The following is a 26,839-nucleotide window of genomic DNA, read 5'->3' on the forward strand; positions in this document are numbered from 1 at the left end:
CCCAATATCCAGCCTGGCCTTGAGCACTGCCAGGGATCCAGCACTGCCCACCCTCCCAGGGAGGAATTCCTTCCTGGTATCTAATCTAAGCCATCCCTCTTTCGGTTTAAAGCTGTTTTGGTGCACCTGAAGCACCTCTAAACCAGAATTTTGTATCATAAATTGGGGCTGTTGGCACACATCTCTAACCAGGGACCGACCCAGCCCTCTGAGCTCCCTGGGCTGCGCTGGGGCCCTGCAGGACCCCCCAAACCGAGTGTTCCTGCAGCCCCCCAGCCCCAGCAGCGCTGCCAGGCCAGCACAGGGGCTCTGGGAATTGCTGTGCCTGTGCTCAGCTCTCAGGCAGGCTTTAATGGCCCTCCCTCCCCTGCTCTCCCCCAGCAGCCGTGGGAGGCTGAGGAGCCAGAGCCGCATTGGCTGCAGATGACATCACTATTGATCCCTGCCTTCCTCCTGCCTTCCTCCTGCTTTCCTCCTGCTCCCTGGTGATGCTGCTCCACCTGCCTGCAGCCCCTGCCCCTTCCTGCCAGGAGCCAGCTCGGGCACAGAGGGAGCAGCCCTGGTGGGGTGTGTGTGCACATGAGTGTGAGTGTGTGAGTGTGTGCTGGGGGAGGCCTCTACAACCATCATTACCGAGTGCTTCTAATTAAACAAAAACGTTCATCTTGCAGCACAATGTGCAGAATTCCTCTGAGTTTAATTAAAACAACTGCGACTGGAGGCGTGATCAGATTTGAGGATCAGATGAGCAGGGGAAGCATCTCTGAACATCACAGGCTGCTCCCATTCAAGGGCTCACATTTCCTTCCTCCCAGGGAAGTGGAACTGCTCCATCCCTCACCAGCTGGGTTCCCTGTAACAATGCAGTTACAGCCTCATTGCAATCCCCACGGGACACTCACACACGTGCCCTGCCACCCTCCCCAGCCATCCCCAAACACCCCCAGAGCTGTCCCTGAATAAACCAGGAACGGGTCTGGTGGTGAAATCTCCTCCTGAAGGCAACTGCAGGAACAAAAGAAGCAGGCACAAGCTGGAGATGCTTCAAGGGCACATCTGGGCAGCTGCTGCTGCTGGAGCCGTGCTGGCTCTGCAGGCAGAGCTTTCCTGAGGTGCAGCTGCCATGGGCAGGAGCAGCCCCACACCTTGTTCATGCCATGGGAAAGGAGCCCCACACCTTGTTCATGCTATGGGAGGGAACAGCCCCACACCTTGTTCATGCCATGGGCAGGAACAGCCCCACACCTTGTTCATGCCATGGGCAGAAACAGCCCCAAACCTTGTTCATGCTATGGGAAGGGAACAGCCCCACACCTTGTTCATGCTATGGGAAGGGAACAGCCCCACACCTTGTTCATGCCATGGGCAGGAGCAGCCCCACACCTTGTTCATGCTATGGGGAGAAACAGCCCCACACCTTGTTCATGCAATGGGAAGGGACAGCCCCACACCTTGTTCATGCTATGGGAAGGGAACAGCCCCACACCTTGTTCATGCCATGGGAAGGGAACAGCCCCACACCTTGTTCATGCCATGGGAAAGGAGCCCCACACCTTGTTCATGCCATGGGGAGAAGCAGCCCCACACCTTGTTCATGCTATGGGAGGGAGCAGCCCCACACCTTGTTCATGCTATGGGGAGAAACAGCCCCACACCTTGTTCATGGAGCTGCCATGGGAAGGAACAGCCCCACACCTTGTTCATGCCATGGGCAGGAGCAGCCCCACACCTTGTTCATGCCATGGGCAGGAACAGCCCCACACCTTGTTCATGCCATGGGCAGGAACAGCCCCACACCTTGTTCATGCTATGGGGAGAAACAGCCCCACACCTTGTTCATGGAGCTGCCATGGGAAGGAACAGCCCCACACCTTGTTCATGCCATGGGCAGGAACAGCCCCACACCTTGTTCATGCCATGGGCAGGAACAGCCCCACACCTTGTTCATGCCATGGGAAGGGACAGCCCCACACCTTGTTCATGCCATGGGAAAGGAGCCCCACACCTTGTTCATGCCATGGGAAGGTACAGCCCCACACCTTGTTCATGCTATGGGGAGAAACAGCCCCACACCTTGTTCATGCCATGGGGAGGAGCAGCCCCACACCTTGTTCATGCCATGGGCAGGAACAGCCCCACACCTTGTTCATGCCATGGGCAGGAACAGCCCCACACCTTGTTCATGCCATGGGAAGGGAACAGCCCCACACCTTGTTCATGCCATGGGGAGAAGGAGCCCCACACCTTGTTCATGCCATAGGGAGAAGCAGCCCCACACCTTGTTCATGCCTGACCCAGACCCAGCTCTCAGAGCCCCCCACTCCAGCTGGTGAAACACCTCAACGCCTCACTGAGCAAAGGAGGGTGAGAAAGAACAGGGGAGGAGGGATGCAGAGAGGCAGGGGAAGAGAGAGAGGAGCACTTCAGCTGTCATTTACAATAAATCCCCTCTGGGCACACGTTCTGTGCCTGGACCCAGCTCAGGTGCACACACAGCCAGGGTCCAGCCCCAGCCAGGGGACAGGGCTGCTCTGGCCCCCTGTCACTGTGGGTGTAGCTAATTAGCTGTGCTGGAAATGAGGATGATTAAGGAAGATAAAGAGGGTGTTGCTGTGCTCTTTTCCCCGCAGGGTGTACACAGCTGTTTAATAATTTAGAGGAGGAGGGTGTGAGCGTGAGCAGCCGTGCCACGGAGCCGGTGCAGGGAGCCATGAGGATGCTCTGAAGGGAAGAGGAGAAGGGATTTTTCACTCTCCTCTGGATGCTGGCTGGTCTCTACAGTCAGCTGTCCTCATTCAGGGTGGAAGAAGCAGGAGTACAGGGATGGAGCAGCTTGAGTGACACGAGTTTTAATCAGGCTCAAAATCAAAATCCAGCACTCTTGAACCCGTCCCTGTTCCTTTCATTATGTTTCTGAATACTAGAGCTGCCCTGTCCCCAGGTATCCTGGCACTGTGTGCCTTGTGAAATTACATCAACAAGTTATTTCCACCCATGTGTCTGTCCCTGCGTCTCAGTTCTCTGTTACTGCCCAGACAAAGGCAATTTTTAATGCAGGGAGGAGCCTCAGTCTCAGTAATGTGCTCTGTCTGTTGATCCCATTTCTTTGGAGCTGAAAGTTCCACCGTGAAGGCAGTAATAGCCTAACAATGTTATTAAAATTTGTGGGCTCACAGGCACTAAAGGCACCCTCAGATATGTGTGCTGCACCCCAAAGCAGTGCAGGCAGTGCCTGTGTTCCCTCCACTAACGTGTCCCCAGGTACCCTCCTTCTACAGGCATCTCTGGTAAAATTACTTTGATGTTATTCAGGAGCTACAGAATTAATCTGCTGTCAATGTCACCCAATTTTCAGGTCACTACAAGAAAAGCAAAACAAGTCAAGTTTGAAGAAAGACTGCCAGGAATTTTCCAAATGGCAAGGTAACATTTTGGAGGGGGCAGCTTCCCTTTCCCATGGGACACTCTGCTGAGCATCCAGAGCTGCTTCTTGTTTACCTTTTGTGATTTAAAGCCAACAGTTACAAAAAAATAATAAAAAAAAAACAACACCCAGCAAACCACAGGGATCTTGCTAGAACTTTACACATTCCCACACCAGATGTGCTCTTGGAGGAGGGAATGTGTGAGGGAGCTTTCAGGCTGGGATCGTTAAAGAAATGCCTGAATGCTTCATGAAAGGAAACCAAGAGGGACACACGAGAAGCTGTGAAAGTCTGTCCATAGAGCCCAGGAGGGAGCCCCAGAGCCCTGAGTGCCCCACAGCCCCTTCTCCCCCTGATTGCTCCTTCCCAGCCCCAGGAACACCAGCACTGCCCAGGGCTGGCTCAGGGCACACCAAACTCTGCTGTCCCTTACACTGATCTGGACTAACCACTGCTTTTTGTGCTGCATTTACTGATGGCTCACAGGGGTGACCCCCACAGAACCCCCTCCATCAGCTGCCACAGAGCAGAGAGCTGAGGCAGCCTGGTCCCTGTTTGAAAGCCAGCCTGTGCCTGTCCCCTGAGCCCACTGAGCTCTGACAGCACAGCCAAGCCTCCACAGCCTCCTAAAGACAGGGAGGGAAAGGATAATCAGCATGCAGGAAGTAATAATAATCATCATAACACAGACAGAGATGATAGAGATATAAATGTGGACACAGATGGGATTCCAGGGTGGTTTGGGACAGGAGGGACCTTAGAGCCCATCTCACCCCAGCCCTGCCATGCAGGGACACCTTGCACTGTCCCAGGCTGCTCCAGCCTGGCCTGGAACACCTCCAGGGATGGGGAATTCACAGCATCTCTGTCTGTATCCGTCCCAAGAGATGCAGATACAGATATAAATATACATATAAATATAAAATATAAATATACATCTAATTATAAATATACCTATAAATATAAATGTAAGTATAAATATCCTTCTTGGCAGTGGGCAGCTTAGAGAATCTCCACCAGCTGGGGGCTGGGGTGCCTGTGCCAACAACCTTTTTTCCTGCCCGAGTTACAACGAAAAACAACAGCAGCTGGAGTCAGAAACAACTGGAAAATGCTTTCCAAATCCACTTTCTTTCTTTTTCTCTGAGCTCTGCAGGAGTCAGGCTTGCAGGCACTGTGTCTAGCCAGCTGTGGGAAGAACAGGCAGTCTCCAGAGCCCTCCCAAACTGGGATCCCTGGAGAAGCAGAGCAGGAAGGACAAGCAAGCCAGCAGAGCTGGTGGGAAGGGACTGCGTGAGTTGAACAGTGTCCATCACAGCTCTGCTGCTCAGAAGCTCCCCAAGGTTTCCTCTCCTGCAGTTTCCTGTTTTCAAGTGAAGGCATGTGGGTTTCTAGCAGGGTCTGATCCAGGAGTGATCATGTGCAAAAGCAAGAGGGGCTTGTGCTCAATCCCTTCAGCAGCTGCATCTAGTAGGGAAGGATGTATTGCTTTCTCTTCTGAAAAGAGGAAATGTTTTCTGTGCTATTTGCTGTTAGGAGGCTGCACTGGTGCTGAGGAAATGCAGGAAGGTACCCCCAGGAACGTGTGGGATCCCAGCAGCCCAGGCTGCACAGCTGCCCCAGAGCCCCCCGTGCTGCTTGCAGCAGCTGGGCTCAGGTTTCCACCCTCCAGAGAGTGCCAAGGTACCAGGTTCTGCAAATGACAGCTCCCATCCATCTCCAGGCTGCCCCCTCCCTCTGCTCAGCACCAGCTCTGCAAGCGAGAGCAGAGACACAGAGGAGGAGGCTGAGCAGGGAGAGAAAAGACAAACAGGAGAGTGGGTGAGTGCAGAAGAGGGGAGGAACGGGAGAGGAGTGGATGCCAACATGCTCACTTTGTCATTGTGCAGATCAGTGCCTTTGGCTCGGTGCTTTTCACTTTCCCAGCACTTGAAAGCGCAGATAAAGAGGAGACAAACTCTGCTGTGTGAGAGCTGAGGAGTGATGGAGGGTGGAGAGAGAAGCTACAAAATCTGCTTCCCTGATGCTCTTCAGCATCGCCTTGCCCACCCTGCAGGTGATCCCTGCTCCCTCAGGTTCCATGAACAGGAACCCCCAGCACTTGAAAACGCTGATAAAGAGGAGACAAACTCTGCTGTGTGAGAGCTGAGGAGTGATGGAGGATGGAGTAACTCCAGCTGAGAGAGAAGGGGGGATATGCTACAAAATCTGCTTCCCTGATGCTCTTCAGCATCGCCTTGCCCACCCTGCAGGTGATCTCTGCTCCCTCAGGTTCCATGAACAGGAACCCCCAGCGCTCCAGGAGACTCCAAACCTGGTCCCTGACATCAGGCAAACAGAGCAGGGGAGCTGAGAGAGCAGAGCCACACTCAGAGTGCTCTGGTGGGCTCAGCAGAGGCTGGGATTAGTCAGCAGTGGGCAGAGGCAGCCCCTGAGCTGTCCCTGTCCCTGCCTGACGTGGATGGTGGTGATCCCAGAGGGAAAAGCTGCACAAGGACACGTACAAAGAGCCCTGAGCTCAGTTCAGCCCTGGTTCAGCCTCCACAACTCCCTGGCAGGAGGCTGTGGCCAGGTGGGGCCGGGCTCTGCTCCCAGGCAGCCAGAGAGAGGAGCAGGAGATGGCTCAGGTTGGACACCAGCAGGAATTTCCCCATGGAAGGGGTGCTCAGGCCTTGCAAGGGGCTGCCCAGGGAGGTTTGGAGTGCCCATCCCTGCCCAAGGAACAAGTGGACGTGGCCCTCAGTGCTCTGGGTGGGGAACAAGGTGGGCACGGTCAAAGGTTGGGCTTGGTGACCTTGGAGGTCCTCCCAACCTTGATGATTGAGAGCTGCAATGATCCCACACCCTGCAGCTCACTGCTGGTGGGCAGGGCATTAAAAACACTGAAGGCACTGCAGGAGAACCCAACCCTGCCACTGCCTGTAGCTGAATTCAAGGGGTACCAGCTCTGAATATCACTGCAGGGGCAGAACCTTCCCCTGCCACTGCTTGGACTGAATTTAAGGGGTACCAGCTCTGAATATCACTGCAGGGGCAGAACCTTCCCCTGCCACTGCTTGGACTGAATTTAAGGGGTAACAGCTCTGAATATGACTGCAGAACCTTCCCCTGCCACTGCTTGTAGCAGAATTTAAGGGGTTCAAGCTCTGAATATCACTGCAGGGGCAGAACCTTCCCCTGCCACTGCTTGTAGCTGAATTTAAGGGGTTCAAGCTCTGAATATGACTGCAGAACCTTCCCCTGCCACTGCTTGTAGCTGAATTTAAGGGGTACCAGCTCTGAATATCACTGCAGAACCTTCCTCTGCCATTGCTTGTAGCTAAATTCAAGGGGTACAAACTCTGAATATGACTGCAGAACCTTCCCCTGCCACTGCTTGTAGCTGAATTTAAGGGGTAACAGCTCTGAATATCACTGCAGGGGCCCTTCTCCCAGGCTGTCACAGCTCCAAAGGAATCCATGGGAATAAGTGTGAAGAATAAGGCTCCCACCCTCTGGGGTAACCACAGTTAGACACACTCCTGTCACACTGCACCGCTCCAAGCTCCTGACAGCTCCATCCCACCACCTCCCTCCAACAGAAGGTTAAATGCCATGCCAGGCACAGGAGCTGCACACACATCTAAGGCACCTACACAAATCTGTCAGGCATGACTGGACCACAGCCCCCCACGCTCCCAGGCAGCCCAAATCCTGACAGCAGCGAGCCCAGGCAGGGATATTCCCAGCTGAAAAGGGAGCTTGGGGGCTTTGCCTCGTGCCCCTCGTGTCTGCTGTGAATTCCCTGCTGCACTTTGGGGAATCTCACACCAATCCTGCTCTGCACTATGAAGGACGTGCTCACTGCCTGTTCAAACATAAATATCCAAAAGGATTGAGCTGCTCCTGGAGGGAACACTGGAATTTCTGACTGGCCCATAGGCAGAGCTACCCCTTGGCCCTGCAGGGCTCCTGCCTGCAGCTCCTGGGATTGTTGTTAGTCCTGTTCACTGCAGAGAGAATGGCTTTTACTGCTGCTGCTGCTGCTGCTCAAACACCCATGGCTTCACCCACAGCCAAGCTGAATTCCCCTTGGGAGCTCTCAGGCAGTTACCCACCACCCCATTCCTGCCAGGATCACCTGCACTGCCCTGTGCTTTGAACAGAGAACATCACTGGTGGGTGCTCCAAAGCCTCAAATGGGTCAGGTTTAGCAGCCAGCCTCGCCCAGGGATTTTGGGGATCTCCAGGGCAATAGCAGCAAACATCCAGAGGCATCCAGAGCAGCAGCATATTGTTCCCTCCCCCACACCCAGTTCAGGGAGCATATTTCAAACAGATGACACGAGGGAGGCATCCATGTAAACATCCTCTGTAACAGGGACAAGTGGGAAAAAGAACCAGAACAAAATGGAGACGGGAATTGTTTTCTTGGAGAGTGCTCAGAGCCAAGGACCTCTGGGAAGGGGGGAGAAGCCCAGAAAGGCACAATAGGTATCCTGCACAAGGAAAAATGTTTGTGCTGCTACCAAATGTGTGAAAGCCCATGCAGATCCATAATAATGACCCTAACCCCAGCCCACTGAGTGATTCCTCAGCGAGGGTTTTCCTGGAGCTGCATTTCTGTGTAATGGGGAGCTCCTGGTGCTGCTCCTAAATATGGGGAAGGCATTTTTGGAGGGGAGGAAGATCATAAGAGTCATAGGATAACTCAGGGTGGAAGGAACCCCAGCACACCATCAGTCAAACCCCCTGAAGTGAGGGTTAGCTCTATTTCTTACACAGCACTTTTATTCCTCTTGGGGGTAAGAGCAGCAAACAGATCTGACAGGTCAGAACAAACCAAACCCAACAAACCCAACCCAACAACAAACTCAACCAAACCCAACCAAACCCAACAAACCCAACCCAACAACAAACTCAACCAAACCCAACAAACCCAACAAACCAAACCCAACAAACCCAACCCAACAACAAACTCAACCAAACCCAACCAAACCCAACAAACCAAACCCAACAAACCAAACCCAACAACAAACTCAACCAAACCCAACAAACCAAACCCAACAAACCCAACCCAACAACAAACTCAACCAAACCCAACCAAACCCAACCCAACAAACCCAACCCAACAAACCCAACCAAATCCAACAAACCCAACCCAACAAACCCAACTAAACCCAACAAACCCAATCCAACAAACTCAACCAAACCCAACCCAACAAACTCAACCAAATCCAACAAACCCAACTCAACAAACCCAACCAAACTCAACCCAACAAACTCGACCAAACCCAACCCAACAAACCCGACCAAACCCAACCCAACAACAAACTCAACCAAACCCAACAAACCCAACCCAACAAACCCAACCAAACCCAACCAACTCAACTGAACTCAACCGAACCCAACCAAACCTCCAAACCCAGGAGGATTTTGTACCTCAGCCAGGGGTTTTTAAGAGCCTTCCCAGCCAGCTGAGGCAGGTTCTTACCTCGGAGCACGGTGAGCTTGGCGTGGACAGTGACCTCCCCATGGGGGTTCTGAGCAACACACTCATAAATGTTCTCATCCCGGGGGGTCCTCAGGGGCTGGATCCTCAGGACAGCTCCTGCACTCTCATCAAACTCAATGGTCTGGGGACAGAGAGACACACATCATCAGTGCCCTGGGCTGCTGCTTCTGAGACACACCACACACACACACACACACACACCTGTCACAGACATCTTTTATGAAAAATCCTTTCCTTAGGATTTTTTCCTCCTGAGAAGCTGAGAGGCCTCAGGAACAAAATGTAAATATTGATTATCTCCCTGCTGTGGAATGCAACAGGTGGATCTTTGATTGGTCTCATGTGGTTGTTTCTAATTAATGGCCAATCACAGCCCAGCTGGCTCGGACAGAGAGCCTGAGCCACAAACCTTTGTTATCATTTTTTGCTATTCTACTCTTAGCCAGCCTTCTGAGGAAATCCTTTCTTCTATTCTTTTAGTATCGTTTTAATGTAATATATATCATAAAATAATAAATCAAGCCTTCTGAAACACGGAGCCAGATCCTCGTCTCTTCCCTCATCCTGAAACCCCTGTGAACACCATCACACACACATCATCAATGTCCTGGGGTGCTGCTTCTCAGAGACACCACACACACACCCCCAGTGCAGAGTCTCAGCCCCCCACACTCAGCCTGGCTCTGTCACAGCTCCAGGTGACAGAGCTGCCACAGCCAAGCCCTGCCAGTGACCACTGACCCACCAAACCCCCAGGGTGCATCTGAAAGGCTCTGAAAGAACAAGCCGTGATGATGGGCTGGGTGTTCAGAGCACAACCGGGGTGAAGGAGGACGACACAGACCAAAGGAAAACAAAATAAAAATGGAGCCCTGCCTTGTTCCTCCATCTGCAGGGGCAGCTGACAGCACAAAGCTCCTCTGAGCACACAGCTGCCTGGCAGGGCTGAGTCCCACAGCAAATTCCACAGGATGACCTCCCAGTCCTTGCTCCTCTGCTCTCATTTCTATCTAAACAATGCCAATTGCTTGGGTCTGGATGCCAACAACTGCAGTGTTTACTCCAGACTGTCCCAGGGTTGAAATGCTGAGCCACAGATGGGTATGAAAGGTACATTTACAGAGCTGAAGTACCACCAGCTTAGCTGGGGTTTCTTAGGAAAGCAGGAAGTTATATTATATCCCAGGAAGGGGAAAAACCCAACAAAACAAAATAAAAATCTTCAACAACATAATTGAGCCAAGTTCTCTCTTGCTTTGGAACAAACCCAGCTGTTGACATGGCCAAGAGCTTGCATTTCTCTCCTCCTGCTGTTAAAACCCCTCCCCTTCCAAATTTCCCTTTATTATCAGGTCTAGGGGGGCCAAAGAGGAGCAGGGGCTGCTTTGTGTCAGTCTCTCTTCCCAGTGACACCAGATTTCAAGGGCATCTCTTACCTCAAACCTCTGAGAGTTCACTTTCTTCCCTTTCTTGTTCCAGGTGACCCTTGGCTTTGGGTCTCCAGTGGCTTGGCACACGAAGGAGGCCACCCCTCCTGACACACCAATTTGGTCCACAGGCTTTTTAATGAACACAGGGGGACCTTGGGGACAAAAAAGGAAACATCAGCAGCGGCACTCACAAAGACAAACTCCAACAAACAGGGTTTGTAATTAATAGTAATGTTGTTGATATTCTTAATGATCCCAGTTGAAATTAAACCTCTTGGCCTTTTTCAGAGCAGCCTTTAGCTCCACTCTACATATGAAGTAGCCCCAGCAGAAAATGATTGAGGGCCTGATCCTTCAAAGAGATTTCAACGTTGCAAAACCTCTTTTACTCCTGAAAAGTGGACTTTTAAATTGTTTTGTACAGGGGAAATTGCCCTTGCAAAAGCCATCTAATGAGCATCACCAGCAGCTGGTGGAGCTGAAAACAACACTTAGAAACAGTGAACTGCACTTCCCAGCCCCTTGGAGATGGCCAAAACACCAAGAACAGGGGAGATTTACAGGAGCAAGGCCAGGGAAGGGGAGAAGGTGGGAGAAGGACCCTGAAATAGATGGAGCAGGAGTTGGCACACAGAGATCCTGAGGACAATGGTGTCACAAAGAGGCTGATGCCAGTGGCTTTGGGATGTGAAACCCCTTTGGTTGTGGCACCTCTGCTTCCACCTGCAAGTCCTTCCTGTGGCCCATTTACACAGGGACCCCTCAGAAGGGGCAATGTGATGGGACACAGAGCTGGGGTCAGGTCAGAACCACCAGGGCAGCCGCCAAAGGCAGGAGCAGAGCCCAGCCTGCCCTTCCCCTCTGCCCAGCACGAGACTCCCATGGGATTCCTGCTGCTCCAACCTCCCCTGAGCCAGCAGCAGGGCAGCAATGCCTCCACACACTCAGGCAAAGAACAACACCTGAGCCCCTCTCCCTCAGCCCCTCCCTGGTGCCATCATCATCCCCCCCCTGCCTTCAGAGCAGCCCTGCAGGGATGGCAGAGCCTGGGATGGGCTCTCTGAGCTGCTCACCAGAGGAAGCCAAGGCCAGCAGCATTCGTGCAGGGCCCACATTGCCCCCACCCTCTGGGAACCCTCCTTCCGTGCCCTAACCTGTTTCCCTTGAACGGTTTCCCCTCATCTAGTTAGTTTAAAATTTATTGAAATATTTAAATCACAAGGCCAACAGCTGTCTTCAAATAAAATCACTCAGATCATAAAGCTGCCGTCTGTTTTCTTGAGAAGAGCAGAGCATGTGACTCTGAACTGAGTGTATTTATCTGCTCATACTCAGGGGGCTATAAAAGAAGATGCAAACAGCCTCTCCCATGGGGGCAAAGGGGAGCTGGGGAGAAATCTCCAGGGTCTTTTGGGGGTCAAAAGACAAAAGGAAACCTTCTCCCCTTCCCTGCCTGCCGTGGCCAGCAGTATATAAATAAAAGGCACTGAGCAAGCTCATGTGATGCAATCAAGCATTTGTTTCCATGCTGGAGGTAAATACAATTTGCTGGAGCTGTTTACGTCCCACCGAACGCTGTGTGTACAAAGCAGCGCATTTATAAATATCCAAATCTATATTTAGAGGTCAGAGCCTTCTTTGCAATGTTACAGCTAAAGGTTATCAGGCAGGTCCCACTGGAGGAACTGGCACTGGGGGATCTGTCTTGCATCTGAGAAAGGTAAAACCCAAACTTTGCTCCAGGCTAAGATATAAATGCTCACTCTGCCCCTGACTTCCTTCCTGCCCTCACCTCCGCTCGATATCTGAAGGGTTTGCAGAAGTCAATTCTGAAGGTACAGCTAAAAACATCCAGGGCTTTTAAGAACACTTTATTGATGCAAGTTCATTTCCTAAAAATAAAAGCCCCTGATAAACCTTAATGTCACGTATGCATTTAAATGGGTGCAGGCTGCCTGATGAGAGCTGAGACGAGGAGAAAAACAAGGTTCTATTTCCGTCCTGAGAAAGGGACAGCGCTCCAAAAAAGCCACTGAATTTGGAGTCATGGCTCAGCATCCCTTTGTGGGGTCCTGTGCTGCCTCAGGGTGGGCTGAGCTGTCTGTGCATGGGGCTTTTCCTGAGCTCCTGCAACTCCCAGCTGCCTACAAGGAGCCAAACAAAAAAATAAAAAATCCCCACCATCCAACCCAGTAGATTTTACTGGTCACTTGGAAAATGGGTGAGAATCAGAGCTGAGCTGTTGATTTGAAAATTGCCCTTGGATGGAGAGATCCCTCCTGATTTCTGTGGATACAGAGGGATCCCTCCTTGTTCTTGTGCCCTGGGATAGAGAGAGATCCCCCCTGGTTCCTGTGCATAGAGATTCCTCCTGGTTCCTGTGCCCTGGGAGAGAGAGAGAACCCTCCTGGCAGCTCCACCAGCACACAGGAACAGAGAGATCCCTCCTGATTCCCGTGCCCTTGGATAGAGAGAAATCCTCCCTGGTTCCTGTGGATAAAGAGAGATCCCTCCTGGTTCCTGTGCCCTTGGATAGAGAGAAATCCTCCCAGGTTCCTGTGGATAAAGAGAGATTCCTCCTGGTTCCTGTGGATAGAGAGAGATCCCTCCTGGTTCCTGTGGATAGAGAGAGATCCCTCCTGGTTCCTGTGGATAGAGAGGGATCCCTCCTGGTTCCTGTGGATAAAGAGAGATCCCTCCTGGTTCCTGTGGATAGAGAGGGATCCCTCCTGGTTCCTGTGGATAGAGAGGGATCCCTCCTGGTTCCTGTGGATAGAGAGAGATCCCTCCTGGTTCCTGTGGACAGAGAGAAATCCCCCCTGGTTCCTGTGGATAGAGAGAGATCCCTCCTGATTCCTGTGCCCTTGGATAGAGAGAAATCCCCCCTGGTTCCTGTGGATAGAGAGAGATCCCCCCTGGTTCCTGTGGATAGAGAGAGATCCCTCCTGGTTCCTGTGCCCTTCCATAACCGGCTCCTTCTTCTTCTCCCCCTGCTGCCATCAGCTGTCAGCTCAGATCTGTGAAGCTCATTTGTTCTCCTGCCTGTCTCCCACCCCTCAAAGCACCTCTGGGCTCCCCATCCCTCTCCCTGTCTCTGTTTTTTGATGTTTCAGACAGGCATATGGTGGCTGGGCTGTCTCCCTCGCTGCTCGTCCATCACCGCCCATCCAGCGTGGCAGCCCTTCCTGAGGGACTCTGGGTGTAAAGGCTGAGCTGTCCCCTCCTTCTCCCCACTCCTACACCCCTCCAGCCTCCCTGCTGCAGAGCTCTCAGCCTCTTGTGTCATCCTTACAGGGAGATGTTGGCTGCTTTTTTTACACCACTGTGTTCCAGTAACTTTTCCTGCTTTGGTGTCGCGTGGAAGGGGGGAAGGAGGAGAGGGGAGAGGAGGCAGCAGCATCTTTGTGTTTGGTGAGGAGCTGCCTGGGTGTGCAGCAGCCCTGCCCCATGGGCTGGGGAGGAGGAGGAGACCCCCACCCTTCTCACCTGAGCCCCAAAATCCTGTGGAGCACAGGGCACAGGAACCAGGGGGGATTTCTCTCTGTCCAAGGGCACAGGAACCAGGAGGGATCTCTCTCTATCCACAGAAACCAGGAGGGATCTCTGTCCACAGGAACCAGGAGGGATCTCCCTCTGTCCCTATGGAATCCAGGGCACAGGAATCAGGAAGGATCTCTCTCTATCCACAGGAACCAGGAGGGATCTCTCTCTGTCCACAGGAACCAGGAGGGATCTCTCTCTGTCCCTATGGAATCCAGGGCACAGGAATCAGGAGGGATCTCTCTGTTCCTGTGTGCTGGTGGAGCTGCCAGGAGGGATTTCTCTCTCTCCCAGGGCACAGGAATCAGGAGGGATCTCTCTCTGTCCACAGAAACCAGGAGGGATCCCTCTCTATCCAAGGGCACAGGAATCAGGAGGGATCCCCCATGGAGAACCCACTTGGGAGCGTGTCCATGCTGCAGGAGAGGCAGAGGCAGCTTCCATCCTTGCCCAAAATCAGAAGGAAATTCACCCTTTTGTGCACACACACACAGAGACACAGACGAGCAGCTCCACCTCTGAGAGCAAAGGTAAAAGATGAGACCACAGAGCCACTCAAGGCTGAGGTTATTTTGCTTTTAGTTGCACAGCCCAGCGAGCTGCCCTGGGCTCCAGACTGCTCCCATAATTGGGATTCTGGCTCTGGTGCAAGCCCAGCTGACCTTGGGCTCGCCCTTGCTGCACCCCCAGCTGTCCCACGAGGCAGGGAGGTGACAGCCCTCATCCCTCACACCTGTCTGTCTGTCTGTCCTGCTGCAGACAGGGCACAGACCTGCTCCACTCTCAGCACCCCGGGTGGCACCGAGCACAGCTGCAGCCTTGGAAGGCAGAGAGGAAAACAAAACAACCACAAAAACCTGGCCAGAGAGAGCTCAGAGACCTTCCCCAGGAGGTGCTTCTTGGGGGAAGAAGATAAAAACTGAAATTCCTCTGGAATTTCCCAATGACCAAGCCGTGTCAGCTGGAATGAGACATCTCTCCCTGTTACTTCTCACCTCCTGCTAATTTCCAGAGCAACCTGGAGCAAATTTGATGTCATTCCCACTGCCATGCACAGCACTAAACCCCCCCTTCTCCTCCTCTTCCTCCTCCCCCTTCCCTTTGGTTTCTGCTGCTCCAATGGAACTCCATCTCCCTTTTCCACAACTGCTCCCAGCTGGAGAATGAGCCCAAGACGCTCCACAACCCCAGCCCTGGGCAGCTGTGCTTTGAATTCCTGTCCAGGAAGGTGGGATTGGGGTCCAGGAAGGTGGGACTGGGATCCAGGAAGGTGGGACTGGGGTCCAGCCATGCTCCCTGGGTTTCTCTGCTGCTTCCAAGGTTTTCCAGCTGCTCCCAGGACTTCTCTCCTGCTGCCCCCAAGGTTTTCTTGCTGCTCTCTGGGTTTCTTTGCTGCTCCCAAAGTTTTCCTGCTGCTCCCAGGCTTTGTCTCCTTCTCCCAGGCTTTCTCTCCTGCTGCTCCCAAGGTTTTCCAGCTGATCCCAGGGTTTCTCTTCTGCTGCCCCCAAGGTTTCTCTGCTGCCCCCAGGGTTTTCCTGCTGCTCCCTGAGTTTGTCTCCTTCTCCCAGGGTTTCTCTGCTGCTGCTCCCAGGATTTCTCTCCCTACTCCCAGGCTTTCTCTGCTGCTCCCAGGGTTTTCCAGCTGCTCCCAAGGTTTTCCTGCTGCTGCCCCCAAGGTTTTCCTGCTGCCCCCAGGGTTTTCCTGCTGCTCCCAGGATTTCTCTCCTGCTGCCCCCAAGGTTTTCCTGCTGCTCCCAGGGTTTCTCTCCTGCTGCCCCCAAGGTTTCCCTGCTGTTCCAGGGATCAGTTTTACACAGAGCTGCTGCTGTGCTCTGCCTGTACATGGAGATCCCTGCCCTGGACTCCATGAGGAGCAGCTCTGTCACCCCAGGGGACAGGGAGATAAAATGGGGAGCAGAAAGCAGCAAGGATGGGAGAGCCAGTGGCAATGAGAAGACACCAGCAGGGGAAATGGCACAGAGTGGGACTGCCTGGGGCTGATTCCTGGGCCTGGAGTTGGACCCTGATGGTCCTCGTGGGCCCCTTCCAAGCCAGGAGAACTGGAGCAGGCTGGAGAGGAGGGAGGCGCTCTCAGAGCAAGGAAGTGAGGATGAGATGGAGGAGACAAACCACAGAGCAGATGAAAACAGGAGAGAGCAGCCAAATTTGAGACAGATGGAGAGTGGGGAGCAGGGATGGGCTGTTTGGAATGGGGCTGTGCTCCACAGCAGCAGCGGGGGAGCTGCACACAGGGCTACAGGAACACAGCTCCAGAATTCACATTTCCTTCAGGACAACCAGAATTCACACTTTTCCTTCAGGACAAGTGAGAAAGCTCCAGAATTCACAATTTCCCTTCCGGACAACCAGAATTCACACTTTTCCTTCAGGACAAGTGAGAAAGCTCCAGAATTCACATTTTTTCCTTCAGGACAACCAGAATTCACAATTTCCCTTCAGGACAACCAGAATTCACATTTTTTCCTTCAGGACAACCAGAATTCACATTTTTCCTTCAGGACAAGTGAGAAAGCTCCAGAATTCACATTTTTTCCTTCAGGACAACCAGAATTCACATTTTTCCTTCAGGACAAGTGAGAAAGCTCCAGAATTCACAATTTCCCTTCAGGACAAGTGAGAAAGCTCCAGAATTCACATTTTTCCTTCAGGACAACCAGAATTCACATTTTTCCTTCAGGACAACCAGAATTCACAATTTCCCTTCAGGACAACCAGAATTCACATTTTTCCTACAGGACAACCAGAATTCACATTTTTCCTTCAGGAAAACCAGAATTCACAATTTCCCTTCCAGACAACCAGAATTCACAATTTCCCTTCAGGACAACTGAGAAAGCTCCAGAACTCACATTTTTATGGATGCACTCCACAGGACTGAGGACACCCCTTGGAGGGGTCCTGCAGACACTCTGAACCTCACAAAACCCAGGGTTTTACTGACAGATTTTTGCACTTTTTCCTTTCTGAGGGCCGTTTCTCGGCGCCTCGCAAATAAAATTAAAATGAGGGTTTTCTGACAGAACAAACAAACAGGGAGTGAATTATATTCCATTTCCCTGTCAATAACTTCTCCCCAATCCGGTCTTATCATCATAAAAAGTCCATTAGGCAGTAATTGGGGAGGCAGGGGAGGGCAGGGCTGGCCCAGGGAACAGGAGCACGCCTGCTCCCCAACTGGCCCTTTCTGGGAAGGCAGACAGGATAATTATAGGCTTCAGATGGAGACTTCCTCTTACTGTCAGCAGCTCTTGGCTCCCTTCAGGGAGATGGGACTGGCAAGGTTGGGCAGAGGAGGGTAAAAAAAGACTGAGGATGTGTGGTTTTTTTTTTAGAAGTGAAATGCTTGCACCTGGCTGTTCCCCTGCTGCTGAGCCACCAAAGCCCTCACCTGCCTTGGAAAAGCTGGGTTGCCACAGGAAGCAGCCTGTTCCCCTGTGGGCAGGGGGAATGTCACTTGGAGGATTCCTTTCCTCCCCTCTGCTTTCCTGCAAGGCCCCAGAGGAGGGAGGACAGCAGTGAAGGATGGCACCAGCACAGGAGTTAACACACACAGACACACACACACAGAGAATGGGTGAGGAAGATGAAGGACTCGTTTAGTTCACCTTCACTGCACAAGCCCAACAGCTCCAACCCCTGTGCCAGCTCCCCCCTGTCCCCCTGGCTGGCCTGAGGCAGCACATGCCAAGCTGTTCTCACATGAGGATGGTAATTTGGGGCTCTGGCACATCCACACAAGCTCCTGTCTGCAGTGCACCGGGATCCAGACCTTTGGGAGCCTGCAGCACTGAGGCAGGAGGAGACTGAGGCTACCAAAAATCTGCTCCTAGTTCTGACATCCAAGGTGAGAAAAACCACGTTATCCTGCCTGCTGGAGGGGAAGCATAATCCTTGCTCCTGCTCTGCTGGAACTGCTGGTTTTCAGGGCTGGGGCTGTTCCTTATCACCTGGGAGCAGCAGCTGGGATGGAGTCATCCTGCTCTGCCAGGACTCCTCCAGGCTACCCCTGCACATCCCCGTGCATGGAAAGGATCCACCTCTCTGCATGGCAAGCAGGATGAGCCACAGCTCCAGTGAGGGGCACCTTGATAGAGCCCAGGAGAGCATTCCTCCAGCTGGGATTCATGCTGAGGGTGAGGGCACGTGCAGTGATACACAGGGGATGGAAACTGCTGGGTGGGACAGGACGGGGAGCTGAGTGCCCATCCCACAAAGCTCCTCCTCCCATGCCTCAGTTTCCCCACCTCCCTTCGCTCACCCATCCCACTGGGAGCACAGCAGGTGCCCCAGGGATCTCTGCTCCCACCAGCCAAGGAGCAGCCAGGTGGGAGTGCAGGTGGAGCTCTGGCCAGGATCCTCCTTCACCTGCTGGCACGGCCAGGAGAAAGCTGCTGCTGGTGGTGAGCGGGAGCTGAAGGAGATGAGCACTGCTGAAATGGAGGATGGCAGCCTGGGATGCACAGAATCACTGGGTTGGAAGAGACCCCAAAGGTCATTGAGCCCAACCCAGCCCCAACAGCTCAACTGAGCCCTGGCACCCAGTGCCACATCCAGGCTTTGTTAAACACACCTGGAGAAGGTGACTCCACCACCTCCCTGATCCCTGGGAATTCCCAAAATTCCCCTAAATTCATAGAATTCATAGAATCACTGGCTTGGAAGAGACCCTAAAGGTCAATGAGTCAAACTCAGCCCCAACAGCTCAACTGAGCCCTGGCGCCCAGTGCCACATCCAGGCTTTGTTAAACACATCCAGGGATGGTGACTCCACCACCTCCCTGATCCCTGGGAATTCCCAAAATTCCCCCAAATTCACAGAATTACTGGGTTGGAAGAGACCCCAGAGGTCATCAGCTCCAACCCAGCCCCAACAGCTCAACTGAGCCCTGGCGCCCAGTGCCACATCCAGGCTTTGTTAAACACACCCAGGGATGGGGACTCCATCACCTTCCTGAGCAGAACATTCCAGAACTTCATCACTCTTTCTGTAGAAAACTTTTTCCCGATATCCAACCTATATTTCCCTTGATGAGGAAGCTCCAGCAAGCACAAGAGCGTGGCCAGCCAGGACCCTGGGGGTACCCGGGTGCTGTCCATCAGCATCTCATCCCACATCTGTCCACACATGCCATAACAAGGCACAACAGCCCAGAGCAGAGCCAGAGACCCAAGGAGCTGTCCTGGCAATTAATGAGGGCCCCTTGTCCATCAATGACAGCAATCCCAGGTTGTTAGCAAGCAGCAGCTGGAGGCAGGGGGCTCTGCCTGCCCTTGCCGTATCGCTCAGACAGCTTCTCCTCCAGCCATGTCATTGAGATTGGCATCCTGCAGCAGCCTGATTCACCACCCACCTAGAAAGGACCCAGCTGAAAAGGATTTGGCTCTTTGCTCAACCTCCACTGCTCTGATTGAGTCACTAAAGAACCACAGTCCACAGGGGATACCAGAACATGAAAAAAACATTTCCTACGGGAGGAGCCTGCAAGGAGCAAAAGCTAAAGGAGCCCAGAGCCAGCTCCCAGGGGGCAATGGCATCTCAGTCCAGCCCAGCCGTGGTCCTGTGCCACTGCAAAGTGACAGCAGAGTCAGCAGCAAGGGCAAAACAAACTGCTACAAGCTCCTGCAGCTCGGGGTCCTGCCAAGGGTGAGGTCTGGAGATCAGCCCTGGTCAGCGAGAGCACCCAGAGCTCTGCACCTGCAAACACCAGGGAAATCCTGGGGCTTGGAAACCCTGGGGCTTGGAAATCCTGGGGCTTGGAAACCCTGCCCTGCACCTGCAAACAGCCAGGGAAATCCTGGGGTTTGGAAACCCTGGGTTTTGGAAATCCTGGGTTTTGGAAATCCTGGGGCTTGGAAACCCTGGGGCTTGGAAACCCTGGGGCTTGGAAACCCTGGGGCTTGGAAACCCTGCCCTGCACCTGCAAACAGCCAGGGAAATCCTGGGGTTGGAAATCCTGGGTTTTGGAAATCCTGGGTTTTGGAAATCCTGGGGCTTGGAAACCCTGGGGCTTGGAAACCCTGGGGCTTGGAAACCCTGCCCTGCACCTGCAAACAGCCAGGGAAATCCTGGGGTTGGAAACCCTGGGTTTTGGAAATCCTGGGGCTTGGAAACCCTGGGGCTTGGAAACCCTGCCCTGCACCTGCAAACAGCCAGGGAAATCCTGGGTTTTGGACATCTTGGGTTTTGGAAATCCTGGGGTTTTGGAAATCCTGGGGTTTTGGAAATCCTGCCCTGCACCTGCAAACAGCCAGGGAAATCCTGGGGTTGGAAACCCTGGGGTTTGGAATTCCTAGGTTTTGGAAATCCTGGGTTTGGAATTCCTGCCCTGTACCTGCAAACAGCCAGGGAAATCCTGGGTTTTGGACATCTTGGGTTTTGGAAATCCTGGGGTTTTGGAAATCCTGCCCTGCACCTGCAAACACCAGGGAAATCCTGGGTTTGGAAATCCTGGGTTTTGGAAATCCTGGGTTTTGGAAATCCTGCCCTGTACCTGCAAACACCAGGGAAATCCTGGGGCTTGGAAACCCTGGGGTTTGGAAATCCTGGGGCTTGGAAATCCTGCCCTGTACCTGCAAACACCAGGGAAATCCTGGGGCTTGGAAATCCTGCCCCGCACCTGTAAACACCAGGAAAATCCTGGGTTTTGGAAATCTTGGGTTTTGGAAATCCTGTGTTTGGAATTCCTGCCCTGTACCTGCAAACAGCCAGGGAAATCCTGGGGTTGAAAATCCTGGGTTTTGGAAATCCTGGTGTTGGGAATCCTGGGTTTTGGAATTCCTGGGTTTTGGAATTCCTGCCCTGTACCTGCAAACAGCCAGGGAAATCCTAGGGTTGGAATTCCTGGGTTTTGGAATTCCTGGTGTTGGGAATCCTGGGTTTTGGAAATCCTGGGTTTTGGAATTCCTGGGTTTTGGAATTCCTGCCCCACACCTGCGGCTCTGCAGGGCTCATGCACAAGAGGGTGAGCCCAGCCAAGATGGGGCAGCCCACAGAGGCGTGTGGGGATCTTCTGGGCACGAAAGGCACACCAGGCAAATAAAATATGTCTGATAAAGCTCTGCTCTCTCACTCTGTAAATAAAAGCTGTATTACTTCCACTTACTGCTTCTTTCCTTCAGGCAAGAGAAGGAGTCTGCAGGAACAGGGTGAGGTGCAATTCCTAGAGCCCAGAACATGGGGTATCATTACACCATTCCAGTCCAATCTCTGGTGAGAGACTCCAGCCCTTATTTTCCATGGAACAAAAGAAGATTCTGGATATACAAGCTTGGAATACCTGGGTCTAAACAGTCCTGTGAGCCTGCACTGCTTATTGAAACTGGGATGTCGAGGAGCGTGGGACAGGAGATCTCAAAAATGAGAAACCAAGACCTGATAAAGCCGTGACTAAAGGATGAGCACAACCTCCAACAGTGGTGAACTTGGACTCTTACCACACGAGTCATTGCAATTTCTGCCTCTGAACCACACCACTCATCATTCAGAGCTGCAGTGGGAACATCAACAGAAGAGAATCCAAAAAAATGAGATTTCAACAACGGTGCTGAGAAAGAACTGACAGCAGTGGGAATGTGATGGATTCAGCTTTGGGACACCACAGACCCAGTGAGCCAGGAAAACAGTGCAAGATGTGAATGAGGGAGAAATGGAAACGTGGAAAAGCAGCAGCAATGCCTTAAATTCTTCTATCAAAGACAGCAATTGAGGAAGGTGAGCTTTTCTGGGGGAGGACAGCTCCTGTTCATGTTTGACACTGTCAAGGGATGGCTTGTCCTGCAGCCCTCCCAGGCACCAGGAAGAAGATCCCTCTCCCTTTCATTGCCTCAAGGGGCAGCTCCTGGAATTAATCACAATTAGCAGATCCTGGAAGAAAAGCGGTGTATCACAGTACTGATAGAGAAAAAACCCACAAACGGCCTCAAAAGCAAAGAGATCCTCCCCAAACAGACAGATAAAGGGAAATGAGAGCTGGAGGATCTTCCTGGCTCCCTGGGAGATCACTGGAGCCAGTCTCAAGGTGATCTTCAAGAGCTGAACTGAAAAAAAAAAAACCTTACACCATCTTTTCACAAATTCATCCAAACAAATCAAAGTCCAGGCTAAAGATTTGTATGATCTGTCGGCACTCCTAGCAGCACGCTCAGACTAATTTATAAATAAATCCATGGATTCCAACGGAGGTGAGGGAGGATGAGGACACAGTCAAATTAATTTGACTTTATTAATTAAAAAAACCACCAAGTTTCATCACCCCACCACTCTTTAGAGGTTGTGTGAGAGTGGGGGGAGCTATGCTCATTAATTATGCAGAAAATGCAAAACTATCATCCTCTGAATGAGTTTAAAATAAGGAGAAACCCTTTCAGAATGGGGAGAAATTACTCCCCAAGGCAGCTGAAATTTCTCTTGCAACTTCAAAGGACAATAAATTATTCAAATCACTCGCGCCACTCGCACGCTCCCTCACTCTCTCCCCTTCTCAATTTTATGCTCCTGAGTCAATTAAAGATTTGGAGGACTCGGAGAAACTTTGTAGAATGCTAAACCAGTTGCAGCTCCTTCTATTTTATTTTTTTTTCCTTCTTTAAAGCTTTGCTTTTCCTCTCGGCCTCAAAAGGAAACAGAAATGACTCCGCGCGCTGCAGATGAAACGAGCGGCGCTGGTTCCGCCCCGCTCATGGAGCGTTTCATGTCTGCACCCACCAGGATGGGACATGCTCGGGGCTCTGTGTGCATGATTCTGGGAAAGCAGGTCAGCCCAGAGCCCCTCCTGTCAATGCCTGAAATCATTCACCCCAATATCCCCTGTCAAAGTCAAAGCAGCAGACAGCCAAAACGTATTCATGCTGCTCTCTGCTCGGGTCTGGGGTCACTGCCACATCCCACAGCGCTCTCTGTCCCTGGGATCTGCTGCTAAACCCCACAGGGGCTGCAGGAGGAGAGCCCAGGCTGCTGGAACCAAACCTGGGGCTATCAGAGCTCCCCACACTGCTCAGGGGCTGCTGGAACCAAACCTGGGGCTCATCAGAGCTCCCCAAACCACTCAGGGGCTGCTGGAACCAAACCTGGGGCTATCAGAGCTCCCCATGCTGCTCAGGGGCTGCTGGAACCAAACCTGGAGCTCATCAGAGACCCCCAAACCACTCAGGGGCTGCTGGAACCAAATCTGGGGCTCATCAGAGACCCACACACTGCTCAGGGGCTGCTGGAACCAAACCTGGGGCTATCAGAGCTCCCCACACTGCTCAGGGGCTGCTGGAACCAAACCTGGGGCTCATCAGAGCCCCCCAAACCACTCAGGGGCTGCTGGAACCAAACCTGGGGCTATCTGAGCTCCCCATGCTGCTCAGGGGCTGCAGGAACCAAACCTGGGGCTCATCAGAGCCCCCCAAACCACTCAGGGGCTGCTGGAACCAAACCTGGGGCTGTCAGAGCCCCACAGGGATGCTCAGGGGCTGCAGGAGGAGAGCCCAGGCTGCTGGAACCAAATCTGGGGCTATCAGAGCCCCCCAAACCACTCAGGGGCTGCTGGAACCAAAGCTGGGGCTCATCAGAGCTCCCCATGCTGCTCAGGGGCTGCTGGAACCAAACCTGAGGCTCATCAGAGCCCCCCAAACCACTCAGGGGCTGCTGGAACCAAACCTGGGGCTATCAGAGCCCCACACACCACTCAGGGGCTGCAGGAACCAAACCTAGGGCTCATCAGAGACCCACACACCACTCAGGGGCTGCAGGAACCAAACCTGGGGCTCATCGCACTGGACAACACAGCAAGGGAAGCCCTTGCTCAAAAAAGCCAATGGAGGCAAGGCAAAGGAGCGTTGGGAAGGTGCAGTCCCAGAGTGAGGATGCTTCCCACTCCCTGGCCAGCAGCCTGTACCCTGGTTACCTCCCTGCACACAGCAGATGGTGTAAAACGTGACTGTTTTCGTGAACTTTAACAATCCCCCCCAAAAATTAAAGGCAGCTGCAGCGCAGAGAACATCACAGCTTTCTAAGGTGGGAACTGGGACCAATTATGTTGCAAGAGAACATCCTTGACTGGAGGGGAAGAGTGGCTGGGAGTAAATAAAACTGTTCTTGGGAGATTGTGTCTCACAGGCCAGCTCGAGCCCAGATTCCATCCCACGCACGGAGGAATGACATTCCTCTGGTCGGGCGTCCTTGAAAAACACTCTGCCTGCCTTCTAAGAATAATACTGGGCTTGCCAGGCCACAGAAAGGGAGGAATCCCTCACAGATTCCCTTCAGTGACCCAGGAGATTTGTGCTGAGTTGGTCTCGAGAAGACACAAGCACAGGGAGAGGGGAAAAGCCAAGGTGAGCCAGGAGAGGCTCTGGAAAGATCCCATCCTTCCTGGCAGCAAGGGCAAAAGTGCTGGTGTGGAAAGGACAACCAAGGGGAAGAGTCATAAAGAAAGAAGTCTTGGCTCCTTAGCAAAGCCTGACACAGAGGAACAGCCCTAATTTTGGCATCCAGGTATGAAGACAGACATTTCCTCCACCCCAATCCTCTGCAGGTGACATTTTCACACGAGCCACTTGTTTACACAACAAACAGATGCTCTTTTCCCCTAACTTAACCATCTAATGAAGCTGAGCAGAAAGAGCCTCTGGCTGGGAAAAGATCCTTCAGCAGGAGACACCCATGGCTGGGTCCCAAACACCGTGGCTGCTGCTGTCCCCAGGTGCTCCTCAGCAGAGATTAATCTAATGAGCATCCCCAGCATGGGGCACAGCTGAGACCTGGCAAGTGACAGCCCCCTCTGCCCCCAAGGAAGCTCTTTCAACACATGATTTATTTCCTCTATGGATCCTACAGGAGACACAAACTTTCCAATTTGAGTTATCTTAAAGAAAAGAAAAAAAAAGGAAAAGAAAAGATACATCACTTGATCCAGTCAGGCAAGGTTTAATTTAATCAGGCACTTAAACAAGGTGACACAGAGGCTTAATTCAGTGTCCTTGAGTGAGACAACAACCAGTCCAGAACCCTCAGCAAGATCACAGCTGGCACATGGGGAAGGCAGCAATGGGAAGGGAAGGGAAGGGAACCACAAGGACAGGGAGATGTTCCCTGCCTGCAGAGGCAGCTGGGGCATGAGGAACAGGAGCAGCAGGTGGATCTGGGCAGGGGAGCAGTGATCTCTGCCTGTCCAGGATTCAGCTGCTGTCTCCTCCCTCAGACTCCACTCACTGCAGGGACAATGTGCAAACTCCACCACGCTCCAACCGACCACAAAACCTCCTGTATGCTCCCACCTTAAATTCATAAATTCTGCTCCCCCAAGGGGGAAAAGCCTTTCTGCAGCATCTCCCTGGCTCCTCAGCCCGGTGCAGGTTCCCTGTCCTTTTGAGGGTCCACAACAATCAGGGTCTGTGCCCCAACCTGTGGGACAGCTCAGCCTCAGCCCCTGGGACAGCTCTGCTGGGCTCTCCTGGATCCACCTCCAGCACTTCCAACTGGAGCAGCTTCCCCACCATGCAGGGATCTCCTTCCCAGTGATGTCAGCTCCATGTGTCTACCAAGCCCTGAGATGGAGCCTCCTGGGTTTCTGCTCCCATCTCACCTGGCAGCAGCAGCAGATCCGAGCCTGGGCCTGCAGAGCTGAAAGCTGTGAGCTGTGCAGGAGGGGCTCATCCTGCTGGGAGGGGCTGCTCAGGACAGCAGGCAGATACACCTGGAAGGGCTGGGACCTGCATCCCAGTGAGCCAAGCTGTGCTGCCAGCCACTGTGGGGAGCCAGGACATCCCTCTGGCTGTCCAGGACCCCTTGTCACACACATCTTTTATGGAAAATCCTTTCCTTAGGATTTTTTCCTCCTGAGAAGCTGAGAGGCCTCAGGAACAAAATGCAAACAATGATTATCTGCTGCTGTGGAATGGAACAGGTGGGTCTGGGATTGGGCTCACGTGGTTGTTTCTAATTAATGGCCAATCACAGCCCAGCTGGCTCGGACACAGAGCCCGAGCCACAAACCTTTGTTATCATTCTTTGCTATTCTATTCTTAGCCAGCCTTCTGAGGAAATCCTTTCTTCTATTCTTTTAGTATAGTTTTAATGTAATATATATCATAAAATAATAACTCAAGCCTTCTGAAACATGGAGTCAGATCCTCGTCTCTTCCCTCATCCTCAAACCCCTGTGAGCACCATCAAAACCCCTGCCAGGGGGCTCAGAGACCCTGGCACAGAGCCCAGAATGCTCCTGTGGGTTTGATTATGACCCCTGGAGCAAATCACCAACCTTAGATGAAGATCAGCAAGCCACAACAGTTTAGGTAGAATAGCAGTGAAGTTATCACGGGGTGGAAAAGTAGATTTTGGGGATTTTGGTATGGGGGTTCAGGGGGCAAGATGGAGGGAACTGGGTGTGTCCAGCCTTTCTCCTTCTTCTTCTTGGCCTCCATCTTCTGCTGTGATGTTGGCACTTTTGGATTGGTTTAGAGTAGAAGCTCAGTGTCTAACACAGGTGATGGGTATTGGGAAGGAATTGCAAACATTGTACAGGTAGTTTTTAGTATAAAGACATAACCCTGCCCTGGGGGCAGGCAGAGTGCCTGGAACTGTCCTGCTGGATGGACCTCAACAGGGCTGGAGAAAATTTTTATAGATAAGATAAAATAAACAACTCTGAGACCAAATCTGAAGAGCCCTGACTCATTCTTTAAGTGCTCAGGCTGGGAAAAGAGGCTTTGAACAATATTAGGGTCGCAGCGACCCAGAAAGGCCCCAAAAAGCCCCCAGCTGCTGCCCCTGGTGGCACAGAGCACAGCCCTTCCATGCCACACACCCTCCACAAGGCACCAGCTCCCCAAACACAGCCTGAACGTGGACCTGGAGGGGCCCCAGGGCCATCCCATCACAGCTTTTGCGTCACCCCTGTGAGCCCCACGTGCTGCAAACCTGGCTGCTGCCTCTGCTGGGT

The 26,839-nt window shown here is 52.7% G+C and overlaps 1 protein-coding gene across 1 annotated transcript in view; it reads right to left on the bottom strand.

Moving 5' to 3' along the window:
* Positions 1–26,839, bottom strand: part of PTPRS (protein tyrosine phosphatase receptor type S) — a 167,552-nt gene that overhangs the window by 73,615 nt on the left and 67,098 nt on the right. The window contains exons 3-4 of the mRNA XM_077191543.1: positions 10,356–10,501; positions 8,899–9,040 (exon numbers count right to left, since the gene is read on the bottom strand). Of these exons, the coding sequence (XP_077047658.1) occupies positions 8,899–9,040; positions 10,356–10,501 (288 nt within the window). The remainder of the gene's footprint in view (positions 1–8,898; positions 9,041–10,355; positions 10,502–26,839) is intronic.

This window comes from Agelaius phoeniceus, chromosome 29 (genome assembly GCF_051311805.1).
Source record: "Agelaius phoeniceus isolate bAgePho1 chromosome 29, bAgePho1.hap1, whole genome shotgun sequence".
Lineage (NCBI taxonomy): Eukaryota > Metazoa > Chordata > Aves > Passeriformes > Icteridae > Agelaius > Agelaius phoeniceus.